This window comes from Camelus dromedarius, chromosome 24, assembly GCF_036321535.1.
Source record: "Camelus dromedarius isolate mCamDro1 chromosome 24, mCamDro1.pat, whole genome shotgun sequence".
Taxonomy (NCBI): Eukaryota; Metazoa; Chordata; class Mammalia; order Artiodactyla; family Camelidae; genus Camelus; species Camelus dromedarius.
Window position 1 is genome coordinate 14,401,515 of NC_087459.1, and position 14,753 is coordinate 14,416,267.

The 14,753-nt window shown below is 46.7% G+C and overlaps 1 protein-coding gene across 3 annotated transcripts in view; it reads left to right on the plus strand.

The window, feature by feature from the left end:
• XYLT1 (xylosyltransferase 1) overlaps positions 1 to 14,753 on the plus strand; it is a 292,323-nt gene that overhangs the window by 254,093 nt on the left and 23,477 nt on the right. For all 3 annotated transcript variants that reach the window (XM_064478475.1, XM_064478477.1, XM_064478476.1), the window contains 3 exons: positions 5,352 to 5,568; positions 8,764 to 8,940; positions 13,259 to 13,521. In XM_064478475.1, coding sequence (XP_064334545.1) covers positions 5,352 to 5,568; positions 8,764 to 8,940; positions 13,259 to 13,521 — 657 coding nt within the window. The remainder of the gene's footprint in view (positions 1 to 5,351; positions 5,569 to 8,763; positions 8,941 to 13,258; positions 13,522 to 14,753) is intronic.

Consider the following 14,753-nt stretch of genomic DNA (forward strand, 5'->3'; position numbering starts at 1 on the left):
GGCAAAATCGAATGCAAATGATTCCACCTTTGCCTTTAAGTAGCCTGTTCTGAAGACAGAAGTCCTTGTGAGGTCTGACAGAAAGCCTCTTCCAGCCAGCAATGAGCCATTTTCTCTGGGGTCACTCATATCTGGGCAGAGTCTTTTTAAGGAAGTAGAAGTTCTCAGAGCTTTCATTTGGGTCCTTTTGGAGGGGACCTTGGTGAATTGGGAGGAAGAATGGCAGAATAGATAAGCACTTGTTGGATTCAAGTCCAGGCCTGTTAGCTATGTGACTTTGGAAAAAATGACTTAACCTATGATTAAGCTCCTTCATTTGTTAAATGTGTGTTAGAATCTGCTACCTGGTTAACTAATGGCAGCTACTTCCTGACTGCATGAAAGGCATAGCTGTTCCTCTTCCCTGTATTCATTCACTCAGTAAGTATTTATTGAGCACTAGCTGTATGCTAGGTACTGTTCTGGGCACTAGAGATACAGCCATGTACAAAAATAGACAAAAATCTCTGCCTTCCTGGGGCTTGTGTCTAGTAGTAGAAATAGACGATACACTAAATAAATACTTTGTGTATTGTATTAGAAAGTGAAAGGTCCTGTGGAGGAAAATAAAATTCAAAAAGAGGATGGAGGAGGGATGTTATCTCCATGGAAGAAGGAATTGATGATGCTGCCTGGGTGAGGATTCCTTGCTAAACACTTTGCAAGGACCTTTGTAACATCATTCACTACCCTTTTGTAGCTGATCTGGGGGGTTGCCAGGACAAGTGTTGTGGGGCTCATCCTACAGGTGAGGATGAGGAAATGAGGCATTTAGAGAGGGTAAGGCAGCCCCACATCTCACAGTCAGTGAAAGCAGAGGCACGATAGGTACCAGATCCTCGTTGTGTCTGTTCTTCTATGGTGCCACCTGTTGACCCCAGTTTTCCCAGGTAACCAGGTCAACTGTAAATGCAGCCGAAGGGAGGACGGCATCATTGGTCACCTTCTGTGTACTGGGTCCATTGCTGCAAATCTTCCCTCCACCCCTCAGGCGAGAGCTGTGCACCTTTTCCTGGTGAGCTAGCACTGATGAGAAGATTCAGGTGTTTTCTAACTTACCTTGCTTTCCAACCTTTACCTTTTCAAAGTATGTAAATTCACAGAGAAGAAGAAGAAGAAAAAAGAGCAAATCACTGTCCAAACAGCTGATTCTTTTCACCTGCTAGATATCCAGACCCTGGGCCTCTGCTACCCTCTCTCCATCCAGACCTAAGTTCCTGATAGCCCCTTTCAACCCAGGAACGTTTCTGAGACCTGGGCAGTCTTTTGTCTCTATTTACTCATAATTAACCAAAGCACGCATTTGCAGGTTATCAGCGTTCGAAGGCAGTAAATACAGCAGACAATCTCTCAACCCTGTGAATATTTCATTTTGGAGATTACTGCATAAATATTGTATTTAGATATTGTGGTCTGGGACATCACATTAAAATTGCAAGACGATGCTGCTATCCCATCTAATGGAACATGAAATGAAAAAGCTGGTCCATGGAAAGAAAAGTTTCTGCAAGTCTTCCTATCTGCATTTTTTCTCTCTCTTGCTCTCGGTTGGTCTTGATTACCGTGTAAGTTGTGATACAAAGTATCTAAAATTTAAAGTTTTAAGTGTGGTTAAGTGCACCCACTGGACATTATCGTATCATTGGCACCAGCCAGAGTCGAGGTGGGATTTTATTTTCCCAAATTCAGTGGCTTCCTTGAATGGATCAGTTAGAGCCAAGTTTGGTGTCAGTGGGGGCTGTCTGACTATATTGAAAACCCTTCTTTAAGTCACTCTCCAGAGAAAACATGGCTTCGCTAACAAGTTTGGGTTTTACACTTGAAAATATGTGTTAGGGAAAAAACAGGACCAGGGATGCTAGACACCTGAGTCTTCTGGTTGGCTTCTGCCCTTGTGTGTGTCCTCAGAAAAGTTGTCAGCCTTCACTGGGCTTCTGTTCATCCATCTAATGCCTGCCCACACCCTCTTCCTGGGTTTAACAGAGTGACTCAGAGAATGTCACAGCTGGAAAATTACCTTAGAGATTACCCAACTCACAGTTATTATGACCGGTGGTCTATGGGCTGGATTCAGCCTAAGGTTATGCCTTTTTTAGCCAGAAATACTTTTTTTTTTAAGGAATTTGCGTGCTTTTCAGAAAATGCATTCTGTACTTCTTTGCTGACTCCACCTACTGTTATCTTACACTCAGCCCACCTCACACATTTATGTCATTTGTCTGACCCCTGCAGGCATTTAATTTTACAACCTAGACCTAGCCCAACTTTGTCAGTTTCCCATGGGGGAAACTGAGTCAAGGTCATCACTTTCCAAAGTCACCCAAGTGGTTTTTGGTACAGCCACACTACGATGTAGGTGAAAAGCACATTTCAGCAGAATTAAGTCTGTTCACCACCAGCATCGTTGTCATCATTATCTTTATTACACTGTCATCAGTTTTGCTAAGAGTTGAATGTATTGCATCATTGTGCTCAGTGGGTGACCAGTGTCTAGGGGCAGATCCTCTATTTATGCAGAAGAAAGTGCTTGGGCTATGGGCTTACTAGAGAGGTTTCAAGCAGTTCCCTCCAGTGGATTGAGGCAGACCCAGTGGGAGAGATTCTTTCTAGAATTCAGCGTGACCAGCAGGGTGGGACTGTCTCCGGCGTCTCTATCCTGATGTTTGATTATCAAGATAGACCTTTCCTGAGCAGTTGCCTTGCACTGTTCCAGGACCTGTAAGGTGGACAGAGAGGAGGAAGCTGGGGTCAGTTCTAGTGAGAACAGCATCTGCATGGGAGGAGACAGGTAACTTTAATGTGACGACTGTGATGAGGACTGCCGTGGAGCCACAAAGACCTCTAGACACATAGCAGGGGATGCGGACTAGCTTAGTGGAAGAGGTGGCATTAATGTGCCAAAACCATGGCTACCTGCCCTACCTGGAGACTAAGAATGTTTGCATCCATCAGAGTGGTGATAAAGTTAAAATCATTCAGGAACGTATTAGTCAGGACTTTCTCAAATGCAAGTGACAGAATCCCTTCTCAAAATACCTTAAGCACATTACCAACAAGTCTGGGGGTGAGTCAAGGACTGCAAGATTCAGTTACAAGCAGTTCAGACTCAAGCAGAGTCATCAAGGCTTTGTCTGTCTGTCTGTCTCTCTGCCTTTCGCTTCCTCCCTCTCTCCCTCTCATTTCCCCCTCTCTCTTTTCTCTCGTCTCTTCTGTGTTACCTCCATGATCAGACAGCTTCTATACTCATGGTGACAAGACGGCTGCCAGCAACTCTCAGCTTACATTCTCTCGAACAAAAATCCCCTAGAAAAGCACTCTTTCCTGGTAGTTCCAGTAAATGTCCAAAATCCAATCACAGACTCAACTTGAGTTGCTCACCCAAACCTGAAGCAGTTATGGCAGCCAGCCAGGTGAAATGATTCACCAGGCTGGATCCTGTGCCTAGCCCTAGTGCTGAGGATGAGGCAAACCCAAGTGAACTGAGAGCTGAGGGTGAGCGACTGTCCAAAATAAAATCAATGTGTGGTTCCCAGCAAAATAAGGAATGGGTGCTGGGCAGACAGAAACAAGGAAATGAAGCACCAATATGTGCTACAGTGTGGAGGAACCTTGAAAACATGATGCTTGATGGAAGAGGCCAGATATTGTGTGATACTATGTGTATGAAATATCCAGAATAGGTAAATCTACAGATGGATCCAACCAGGGGCTGGAGGGAAGGGGGAATGGAAAGTAACTGCTTATGGCTATGGGGGGTCTTCTCTGGAGGTGATACAATATTTTGAAACTAGATAGAGATGATGATTGCACAGCATTGTGAATGAACTAGTGCCATGGAATTGTACACCTTCAAATGATCGATTTTATGTTGTGTGAGCTGGAAGAGCAGCAAGACCCCTGGGTGAGGAGACCTGTAGACACAAACTCCTAATAAGATAACCAGCTCCTGAAGAGCAGAGATCATCCTTACTCCTTCCTGCCCCCCACCAGTGCCAGCACATGCCTGGCACATAATAGATGTGAAATTAATGCCAACTGCAAATGAACTGAGAATTTGGGCCAGAAAGCTTGGCTCTAGGTCTGTCCACCCTCCCAACACATCCAGCTTACCAGCTCTTGGACCTTTGATTTCTACCTCTACCAAATAAGAAATGCCAATTCCGCCCCGCCTGCTTTGCAAAATGTGTGTGTGTGTGTGTGTGTGTGTGTCCTAGAGCAGGAGTTATTAATCTGAGGTTCATGGAAAGAATTCAGAGGGTCCACGTCTTTGAACAGGAAGAAAATTATCTTTATTTTCCCTAAAATGTAACTGAAATTTAGCTAAATGCAGGGTCGCAAACCACAGTAGTGTTAACAGTAACTGTTAGGAATCACATCTTTTCAAATCGCATCATAGTTGATATATATGCCTCTAACTATCATTTATGCTCACTCCTTCTTCCAAATTACAGTAGTTTTTAGACCCACTACAAGATCTTGTTATTAAGTATGTTAAAGAGGAAACACATGTAATTATCATAAATTTGGTGTTAAAAAACATTTTGTAATCCTCTGTTTAATTTGTAATCATGAAGTGCTATATCGTAACTATGGTGTTTTTTTTTAAATATTTTGTAACTGTGTATTTTTGTTGTATGCATTAAAAGTAGTATTCTGCAATGGGATAAATTTAGGAGTATGGGATTAACAGATACACACTGCTATATATAAAATAGATAAACACTGCAGGATTTAGTGTGAAGCACAAGGAACTATATTCAGTATCTTGTAATAGCCTATAAAGGAAAAGAACCTGAAAAAATATATTTATATATGTATGTGTATATAACTGAATCACTTTGCTGTACATCTGAAACTAACACAATATTGTAAATCAACTATATTTCAATTAATTAATTATAAAAAAATAAATTTTAAAAAAAGCATTGTTCTGAGATAAGGGTCCGTTGGCTGTATTCACCAAACTGCCAAGGCATCCGTGGCATGAAAAGCTGATCTCAGAAGTTCTCTAAAGAGGAAGTAGATGTAGCAGGTGATCACTGCCGTCTAATTGTGCTGGGCAAGTCTCCTAAACTCTCCAAGCATCAGTGTCCTCATCTGTAAAATGAGCATAGTTAAGAGTACCTGCCTCACAGGGTTATAGAGACCAGCCTCACTGGTAAGATCAAGGGGCAAACTACACACAGAGCCCCAGCTCAGTACCTAGCACACAGTAAGTGCTCAATAAATGCCTTTATTGCTGTGATTGTGCCATTTCCTTTGGACTCCGAGGGAAGCTCTTTCACAGCTGAGCACTCCTTTGTCTTGCTCAGGTTCATCCGGAAACAGGGCCTGGACCGGCTCTTCCTGGAGTGTGATGCCCACATGTGGCGCCTGGGGGACCGGCGGATCCCAGAGGGCATTGCCGTGGATGGCGGCTCAGATTGGTTCCTGCTAAACCGGAAGTTTGTTGAGTATGTGACGTTCTCCACAGACGATCTGGTGACCAAAATGAAACAGTTCTACTCCTACACCCTGCTTCCTGCTGAGGTGAGTATCCAGGAGAAAAAAAATCCCTGGAAAAGGTAGGGGCTGGCTCTAGCCTTTGGAGCAAAGTGGATGCTGAATTTTTGGCAAAGGGATGCGAAGTTCAATGCATCATCCTCCAATACATTCAGAGGAAGATGGGGAACTGTGTCAGCCACCAGGGACCTTGCTGTCATAGCAGGGCCCCTGGTTCCCTCCAGTCTGCATGGAGGTTGTGTGGAATAGATGCACAATGCTATACGGCGTCTTTAAAGGTGCAAATAAGAAAGACTGTTCTTCCTCAAGACATTTGGCTCCCACTGGTCATAAAATCATCACGATATACTGATTTTGTTAGAACAAGACACTTTATTGCCATTTTCCAGAAAAATGTTATTTAAAAAAATACAAACCTCTCATACCCACAATATCGATGGTGCCCCCTAGAGTTGTACAGTGTGTAACATACACAATGGTATATGCTGGCTTTTGACAGATCCTCCACAGTCAGCTATCCTGTGGTAACTTTTCATCACCAAGAATCCCTTTTCTAATTTTGAGTAGTGTTTTATGATTCACTGACAGACAGCATTGCCCTCATCACTGACACCAAAAATTCCAGGGATCTCAAAGACAGACAGCCAGGGCTTCTGTTGGATTTGCCCCAGCCCCCTACACTGAGCGCCATCATGACCAAATGCTTGGGACTCAGCATTGCCCACTGGGTTTTGGAAATATTTGAAAAGCTCTGGGAAGTCTTGTCAGCACTTTTCAGACCTCAGGGTGGGAAGCTGCTTTAGGGTGCTAAAGCAAAGTACAATAAAAAGGACAGCTCATAAGCAACAGAAATTTACTTCTCATAGTTCTGGTGGCCAGAAGCCCTAGACCAGGGTGCCAGCGTGGTCAGGTGAGAGCCCTCTTCCGGGTTGCAGACTGCCTACTGACAGTTCTCACCGTGTCCTCACAAGGCGGAAGAGGTGTGGGAGCTCTCCAGGGTCCCTTCTATAAGGGCACTAATTCCATTCATGAGGACCCCACCCTCACGTCCCAGTCACCTCCCAGTGGCCCCACCTCCTAACACTGTCATATTGGGGGTTAGGATTTCAACCTGTGAATTTCGGGGGCACAGAAACATTCAGTCCATTCCAGAAGTCCTGTTCTGGAAGGTTGCAAGCTATTCTAAAACAGCCCCAGCCCCGTCTGAAAACGGGTAGGGACCCAGTGCTGACGTGTCGCCCCTGGGCTGAGAGATTCTAGATTAACTCCCTGACCTCCAGTTCACGTTCATCCTAATTTCTAACTTCAAAAGACTCCAGAGTTGGTTCTGTTTCTCTTGAGCCTGTGACACCTCCTGTAAATGGTCCACCGTTCCTTCCTGGCTGTGCCCTGTCTCTGGACCACTCAGGTCGTGTGTTTCTAGGTCAGACGAGACAATGCATCTCACTTGGTGGTTTCCATGTCCCTCACCAACATCTGGGCCAGGGCCAAGCTCTTGGTAAGGCTGACTGCCCACGTCACTCCTGAAGGACAATGGCTTGTCATCGCTGGGTCAGGTTTTGCTATCCTGTGCACATGTTAAGTAATCTGCTTTTAATCCTGTTTCATCGAGAATGACCTTTTCTCTCAACTCTGATAACCCCCTCCTCCTCCATTATCTTGCAGGGACTTTCTGTATCATTACGAAAGGACACAGGCCAATCAGTAATTGGGTACTTTTCCCCCCACCACTTGATGGAGAATATGTGCCTCTGTGGGCTTGTAGACAATTCAAGCTTAAAATTCAGGCTTACAGTCATGTCATTTAGCATCACTGGAAGGTCAGCTGGGAGTGTGGGTGGAACCTCACTTTGCCCACTCACCCATTGAGAAGAGACTGTTTCTTTTTCTTTTTTTTTTTCTTTTTAATGTTAACAGTCATGGATAATCATTGTTCATATCCATTACTTCATCAGGGACTGCAAGTGGTCATCCTTTTGTTGTTGTTGTTCTTTGTTCGTGTTATGAGGGGGAGGTAATTAGGTTTATTTATTTACATTTGGAGGAGGTACTGGGGATTGAACCCAGGACCTCATGCATGCTAAGCATGCGCTCTACCACTTGAGCTATACCCTCCCCCCGAGAAGAGACTGGGACTTTGGTTGTTCTATTCAAGATGCCCATCCCAACGCCTGCTCTCTCTGTCCCACCTGGACCCTCCCCCCACAGCACACACAGGCACCTGCATAAAAAGCGTCCCTGGCAGACCCCACCTCCTCCATTCCAGCGTCTGCACCCTGCCCTCCCTGCTCCCAGACCACCTCCAGGGGCCCAGTTTAGAAGAAAGCTGAAGGCTGTGCCATAAATGTGTAACAGGCAGACATGTATTCCCCAACAGCTTCCTCCGGGAAGCAGAGGGCAGGGGAGAACGTATCTGCCTGGTAGCCTGGTATCCAGGGTTGTTATAAAATTGTCCAAATAGAAGTCAGTCCCTCTCTCTCTCTCTCTGTTTATCTGTGTCTCTCTTTCAGCAGCTGCAACCATGTCTCTCCTCTCTGGTCTCTCTTTTCATTCTCAACATTGCCTCTATCTCAGGTTTTTGGGAGAGGCTGGCCAAGAGTCTCAGGAAGAAGGGGAAATGATGGTGGCCGGTTCAGCACCACGGACAGCAGACAGCCCCACCCCATCCCTACCCCCACCCCTCCAGGTTTTGTAGTCGTTACTCCAGTGACTAAGGCAGGGGGACATCCAAGAGTCAGGCCTCCCTCTCCCAGGGGTGAAATTTCAGGGCTTCAGTCTTTGCTCTCAAGATATCTCAGGCCTGAAACCAAAGAAGGTCTGGCTATTTGCAAAAAACAAGAGCCCTTTTGTCCCAGTGTTTTCACCTCTGAGCCCCATGTGTTGACATACCCTAAGGGACCTTCTCTCTGCTGAGCAGACAGAAGATGCCCTAGGTGATAAGAGATGTCTTGAAATCAGCTTCCAGGCTGCTGGGGAGAGACAACCTAGAGAAACACTCAGAACAGTAACTTCTAAGCAGAACTAAGCTACTCTGGACAAGATCTCCAGTGTCCCCTGAGTTGACCTGGACTGGTGCTGACCCCATTTTCAGAGAAAGCAGCTGAGTCTCCAAGAGAGTCCCTTCAGAGTCAGGTGGTCCCAGGGAAGGACCCCCATCCCCACCCCAGCCCGTCTAAGGTGGGCTGGGAGAGGTCTCAGGCCAGTCCCCTCTCTCCCCTGCAGTCCTTCTTCCACACGGTCCTGGAGAACAGCCCCCACTGCGACACCATGGTGGACAACAACCTGCGCATCACCAACTGGAACCGCAAGCTGGGCTGCAAGTGCCAGTACAAGCACATCGTGGACTGGTGCGGCTGCTCCCCCAACGACTTCAAGCCGCAAGACTTCCACCGCTTCCAGGTGAGCCGCCCGTCCGCCCTGCCCGCCCCCCGCCACGCCCTCCCAGCCGGTATCAGCAGGCATCCGAGGCAGCCCTGCAGGTCATCTTATCTGCACTTTCCAACCCTGGCTGTTGATGATAATCATGACATTGTCAACAGTAGCCAACATTTGTTGATCACTAACACCACGCAAGGGGCGTTCTACCCACTTTGCCTGTATTGACGCACTAAACCCACAACAGCCTTAGAAGAGAGAGAGAAAGAGATGTGAAATTAACACAACATTGTGAATCGACTATGCTTCAATTAAAAATAAATGAACAGATAGATAATTATTCCATTTTAGAGACAGGGAAACTGAGGCATAGAAAAGAGAAAAAACCTTATACAAGGTTTTTGCATAAACATAGCCCAAAACATCTCTTTTCAGAGACCATACCTGTATCCATTTCTCTACTGCTTTTTAATCAGAATCCCCTGATAGACTTGTTAAAAATATATCTCTGGGTACAAGCTTGATTATATCTAGGGCAGAGTTCCTCAACCCCAGCAGTCTTACCATTGTGGCTGCGTAAGTCTGCGTTGGGGGTGGGGCTGTAGGATGCTCAGCAGCATCCCTGGCCTGTACCTACTAGGTGCCAGGAGCATCTCCCCCTTGTCGGAGAATGTGTCCAGATGCTGCTTAATGTCATGCGGGGGCATCCAGTAGCATCCTCCAGGCCTGATAACCAGACATGTCTTCAGACATTGCCAAATGTCCACTGAAGGCAGACTCATCCCCAGTTGAGAGCTACTGATTTATTTTCAGTATATTACACTTTGGGAAATTCTCATGAGCTGCCAGGTTTGGAAACCACTGCGCTCTGTGAGCTTAAAGGAGTAACAGGAACGTGATTGCCTTCACAGGTATCTCTGCAAGGCCCAGCGACTCACAGTTCTGGGCAGAGCAGAGGCAGGAGGGCGGTGGATGCTCCATCTGCTTATCATAAGCCCCAAGAGGGCCTTGGACCCCAGACCTATTCAGGATGGTGACCTCTTTCCATCCTGCGTGAGCATGCCTCGCGCTCCCTCCAGGCCAGTTCCCTGTCCCAGTGCCCAGCCCCAGCTGCCCAGAGCACAAATGAAAGGCTACAGAATGGTTAAACAAATCACTCTGAGGTCACTAGAGCTTCCCAAATGCGGGGCGGAGAATAGGGGGCAGACAACAGCACAGCAGTGCCAGGCTGATAACCTGGGGGCCCCCGCTGCCTCGCTCTGGCACGTAGCTGAAGCATCCAGGAGAGGACACAGGCTGCCCTCATGGAGCTTCCAGCCTCTTAGCCTGGCTTCTCCTCAGAGTGTGGTCCACGGTCCAGCAGCATCAGCATCACCAGGGAACTTGTCAGAGATGCGGGATCTCTGCGGCTCCTCACCTGCTGAGTCGGAATCTGCATGTTAACAAGACCCCCAGGGGACTGGGAGGCTGTTATTACGTTTGAGAAGTACTGGGTTAGGAGTCTGCTCTGTCCCAGGCCTGTGTGCCAGGCCCTCTGGGGGCGTTGGCTTCACTGTGTAGAAATCACTGTGCAGGTGGGGGAACCTAGGCACAGAGGGCAGACTGACTTGTCCAGGGACATGCAGCTGAGGGGAGTGAGAGGTCCCACGTGGGTGTTTCCAGTTCCAGATCTGGGCTGTTCCCACCAGACCCCACTGCCATCCCAGTTTCGTGCCTAGTGAGTGCAGAATACACAGCAGGTTTCAGCCCATCATTCGTATTCCCTCAAGGTCCCCACCTAATGACTTTCACCTCTGCAAGCAGTTCCTGCCATAAGTATTTTTTTAGGCCTGTTTTTGGTGGCAGATTGAGAGCTACCCCGGGGGCCTCCTCAAACCCATGCTGATAGAGGCATGAACTTGGGTGACATTCTAGCTCCATTGTCCTTGCAGAAAGGATCGCTGAGCTGAGAGGATGGCAAGGGGGAATATCGGACCTATTGAAAAGGGAGAAAAAGAGAAGACTCCCCACTTCTGTAGAGGACCAGTCGTCACCCTCATTCCAAAGGACCTCCATTGTTGAGGGCAAGAAGCTGTGATGCTTCTTGGGTGCGCTGTTGCTCTTGGGCCCCTCCTGGTTGACAACATTTGTATTCCAGCCCTGGCATCCTGGGGACATCGTGGTCTCTGGTCAAAATGAGCTGACATTGAGGCCGTGTTACGTGCTTGAGCTCTTTAATTCACAGTAAACAAAGATCAAGATTATCCCCAACGTCTAGACGCAAGAAACTGCTGCCTGTGAGGAACTCGGAGTTCTTGTTCGAGGAACTCGGAGTTCTTCTTCAAAGAACTCTGAGGAAGAGAATGATAAATATAGAAACGTGCCCTTTTAGGAGCTCCAGCTCTGATCAGAGAATCTCAGGCGGAGATTCTGCCACTGAGTCTGGTTCTCTGCCCCAGAAAATGAAGACTTAGAAGCCCCTAGTAGCAGGCTTAGTGATAATAGTCACATAATAATAGACGTTAACACTGTGTGCCAGACTCTGTGCTAAGTGCCCATGTTATTATCCCATTTTAGGGCTAGGGAAACTGAGGCTCTGATGACTTGCCCAAAGACATATACAGCTAGAAAGATGCAGGATAAGGTTTTGAACCCAGGTGGTCTGGCTCTCTCCAGTGCTACTGTAAGGGAGCTGAGCTGACCCCTCCATCACAGAGAATGGGCGGAGGGGTCCCAAGGGTTCGTGAAGCAGAGAGGAGAGGGGATGTTCTGATTACTACCAAGGTTTCTGTTATCGGGGCTTCAAGTTCATTCAAGCAGCAGTTTGATCCTGGGATGACGCAGTAGAAAGAGCTTGGGTTTTAGAGTCACCAGATCCGGGTTCAGATCTTAGGCCTGGGTAAGTTTGTAGATATCACTTCCCCTCTCCAAGCCCAGTTTCCTTAATGAGACTCCTAACACCTGCTTTGCAGAGTTGTTGGGCGGCTTGGCGTTAATGACAAAATGCAGTGCCGGGCATATGGCGTGTGCTAAGCAGTTTTATTTCATTGTTGTTGCTTTTCAACCACGGCCGTGAGAACAATGCTAGTCCCAGTTAAGGCGATAATTACACTAGATCATAGGCTTCTCAAGGGGGCTGTGTTTCCATTGGTTCCATAGCCCTAGACCAGAGGCCCACAAACTGCAGCCCCTGAGTCAGATCCAGCCCACTCCCTGTTTCTGGAGCACAGCCACGTGCTCATTCATTTACTAGTTTGTCTGTGTGGTTGCTTTCACACTACAACAGCAGAGTTGATTAGTTGCAAAGCCAGAAGTAGTTATTATCTGGCCTTTTACTGGAAAGGTTTCTTGATCTCTGCCCCAGACCACAGTTTTAGACTTGGTGGATAACAAATGTTCAGTATTTTATTTTCCTAATCCTTGACCCTGGATCTTAGTCCTGGCTCTGCCATTACCTTGCTGTGTGACCTTAGATAAGTCCCTTTGCCTCTCTGGGACTTAGTCTCCTTGAAAACTTGGCTTACATAAATGGTCCTCAAACACTGCAGCAGAATCACCTGGGAAGCTTTTTTTGGATACAGATTCCCAAACCTCATTTTCAGAGATGTTGACTCAGTAGGTCCGGGGACAGACTGCAGAATCTGAATTTGTTTAAAGCCAGCCCAGGTGTCATTCACATTGTCCTCAAACCCTAGTGAGCAAATGAATCACCTTCAAAGCCTGTAAAAAATATGGATTTCTAAGCCCTGCTCCCAGAGATGCTGATCCATAAATCTGAGATACTCCTTGTGGGTCTGTAAGTCATCTACAGCGCCCCGGAGGCGACAGGAAGTGGTGGCGACTGGGGTGAGCCCGTGCTGTCTAAAGGGACAGGTGCTACTCAGCCCTAACTAGTTGTCACCAGGTAGGAACATGGGCCTGTGGTTGCCAATCCATTTCTGTTTAAAGGGACGCTGAAGTTGTTTCTGTGAACTATTCTACTTTTTAAATGTTCCAGCTAATTCAATTTTAAAACATTCTGCTGAACAACTAAAATATATCCGTAGGCTGTATCTGCCCTAGACCCCCAGCTGAATGATTTCTGAGCTCCATCCCAGCTATAAATGTCTAAGCTGCAGTTTATCTCACGGATATTTAAATGCTGCTTACTAAGTGTCCATCATTGCTTGAAATGCTTTACAGATATTAACTCATTCAATCCTAAAACACCCTTGTTGCAGAGGAGGAAGCTAAGAAGAGAAAGGGCAGTAAAAGTCATTTGGGGTCTGGATCCAGGCAGGCTGGCTGCAAAGCCCCACTCCTGAATCCACACCTGCCCCGATCCCAGCTTGCTGACCCTGTTCATTTTATCTCACGAGCACAGCAGACAGCCCGGCCCACCTTCTTCGCCCGCAAGTTCGAAGCCGTGGTGAACCAGGAAATCATCGGGCAGCTGGACTATTACCTGTACGGGAACTACCCCGCGGGCACCCCGGGCCTCCGCTCCTACTGGGAGAACGTCTACGAGGAGCCGGACGGCATCCACAGCCTGAGCGACGTGGTGCTCACCTTGTACCACTCCTTCTCCCGCCTGGGCCTCCGCCGGGCCGAGGCGTCACTGCACACGGAGGGGGAGAACAGCTGCAGGTGAGCCCGGGACGGGGGCGCAGGGGGGCCCGGAAGGAGGGACCTTCCTTCTTTTTAGGGGCTGCAGCTCCACTCCGTGCCTCTCTCGAAAAATCATCTATGCAAACATCCCAGCATTCAGGGCATTCCCAGTCTAAGCCATCATCACCCTTTTACCTTTTCAAAATACCAGATCTACTATTTACCTAATAGCTTCCTTTCAGTGGATTCATTCTTTATGCTAAATATGTGTATTTTAGAAGGAAGCTTTATGTCACCATATTATATTATGTTTGTCCTAAATGGAAAATAACCATGAAAATACTGAACTTTATTTTTTTTTCCTTTTTATTACGGAAAATGTCAAACATACACCAAATAGAAAAGTGTCACCTGCCATCTCCAGCTCTCGCAATGACCAGCTCTGGGCCAGTGCGGTTTCATCTTTACCTTCACCCACTTTCGCCCTTCTCCCAGATCAGTCTGATTGAAGCAAGCCCCCGAATATTATATATATCACTGAAAAATTGACTCCTTTTAAAAACAGAACCATACCACCATAATCACACATAAAAATATAACCAAAAGCAATGTTTAAAGGCAGAACTATTATTTACAACATTCAAGTACCCGTAAGAATCACCTCACCAACCACTTGCGGGTACCAGTTGACACTTCAAGAATGTTCTAGAATATATGGAAAGAAATGGTAGGCAAATGATTCAACACAGTCCCTTCCTCTCCCCCTTTTCCCTAAGCCAACCAACCCTTTTTTTTTTTTTTTTGTGGACCTCTTCTTCTGTTCTCTAGCCTTACACGTTGCAGATATTTACACACTTACAACAAGAATGTGATGTCCTGTTTTTTTCCCCCCAGCTTGGCGTTATAATATGAGCCGCCTCCTCTCCAGGCTGCTTTGCAGCTTCCCTGATGATAATGGTCCTTTTAATGCAGCTAGTATTCCATTAAGCAGAAATTCCAGAGTTTGCTTAACCTAGCCCTTTCCTGTTGTTATTGTCAGTAATGGGCCATTGTCAATAATGTTCTGATGAACCTCTTTTTGCAGAAAGCCTCTTTTTTCTCCTCTTCTCTTTTCTGATTATTTCCTGAGGATGGATTCCCAGAAGTGCCTCTAATCACTCTCCTTTTTCTGGTTCTCCCTGCTCCTCTTCCTGGCACCTTCCTCTTTTAACAATAAAGCAGAAAAAAAAATTTTTTTATTAACAGTAGTCTCTCTCCACTGAGCCTTCTGT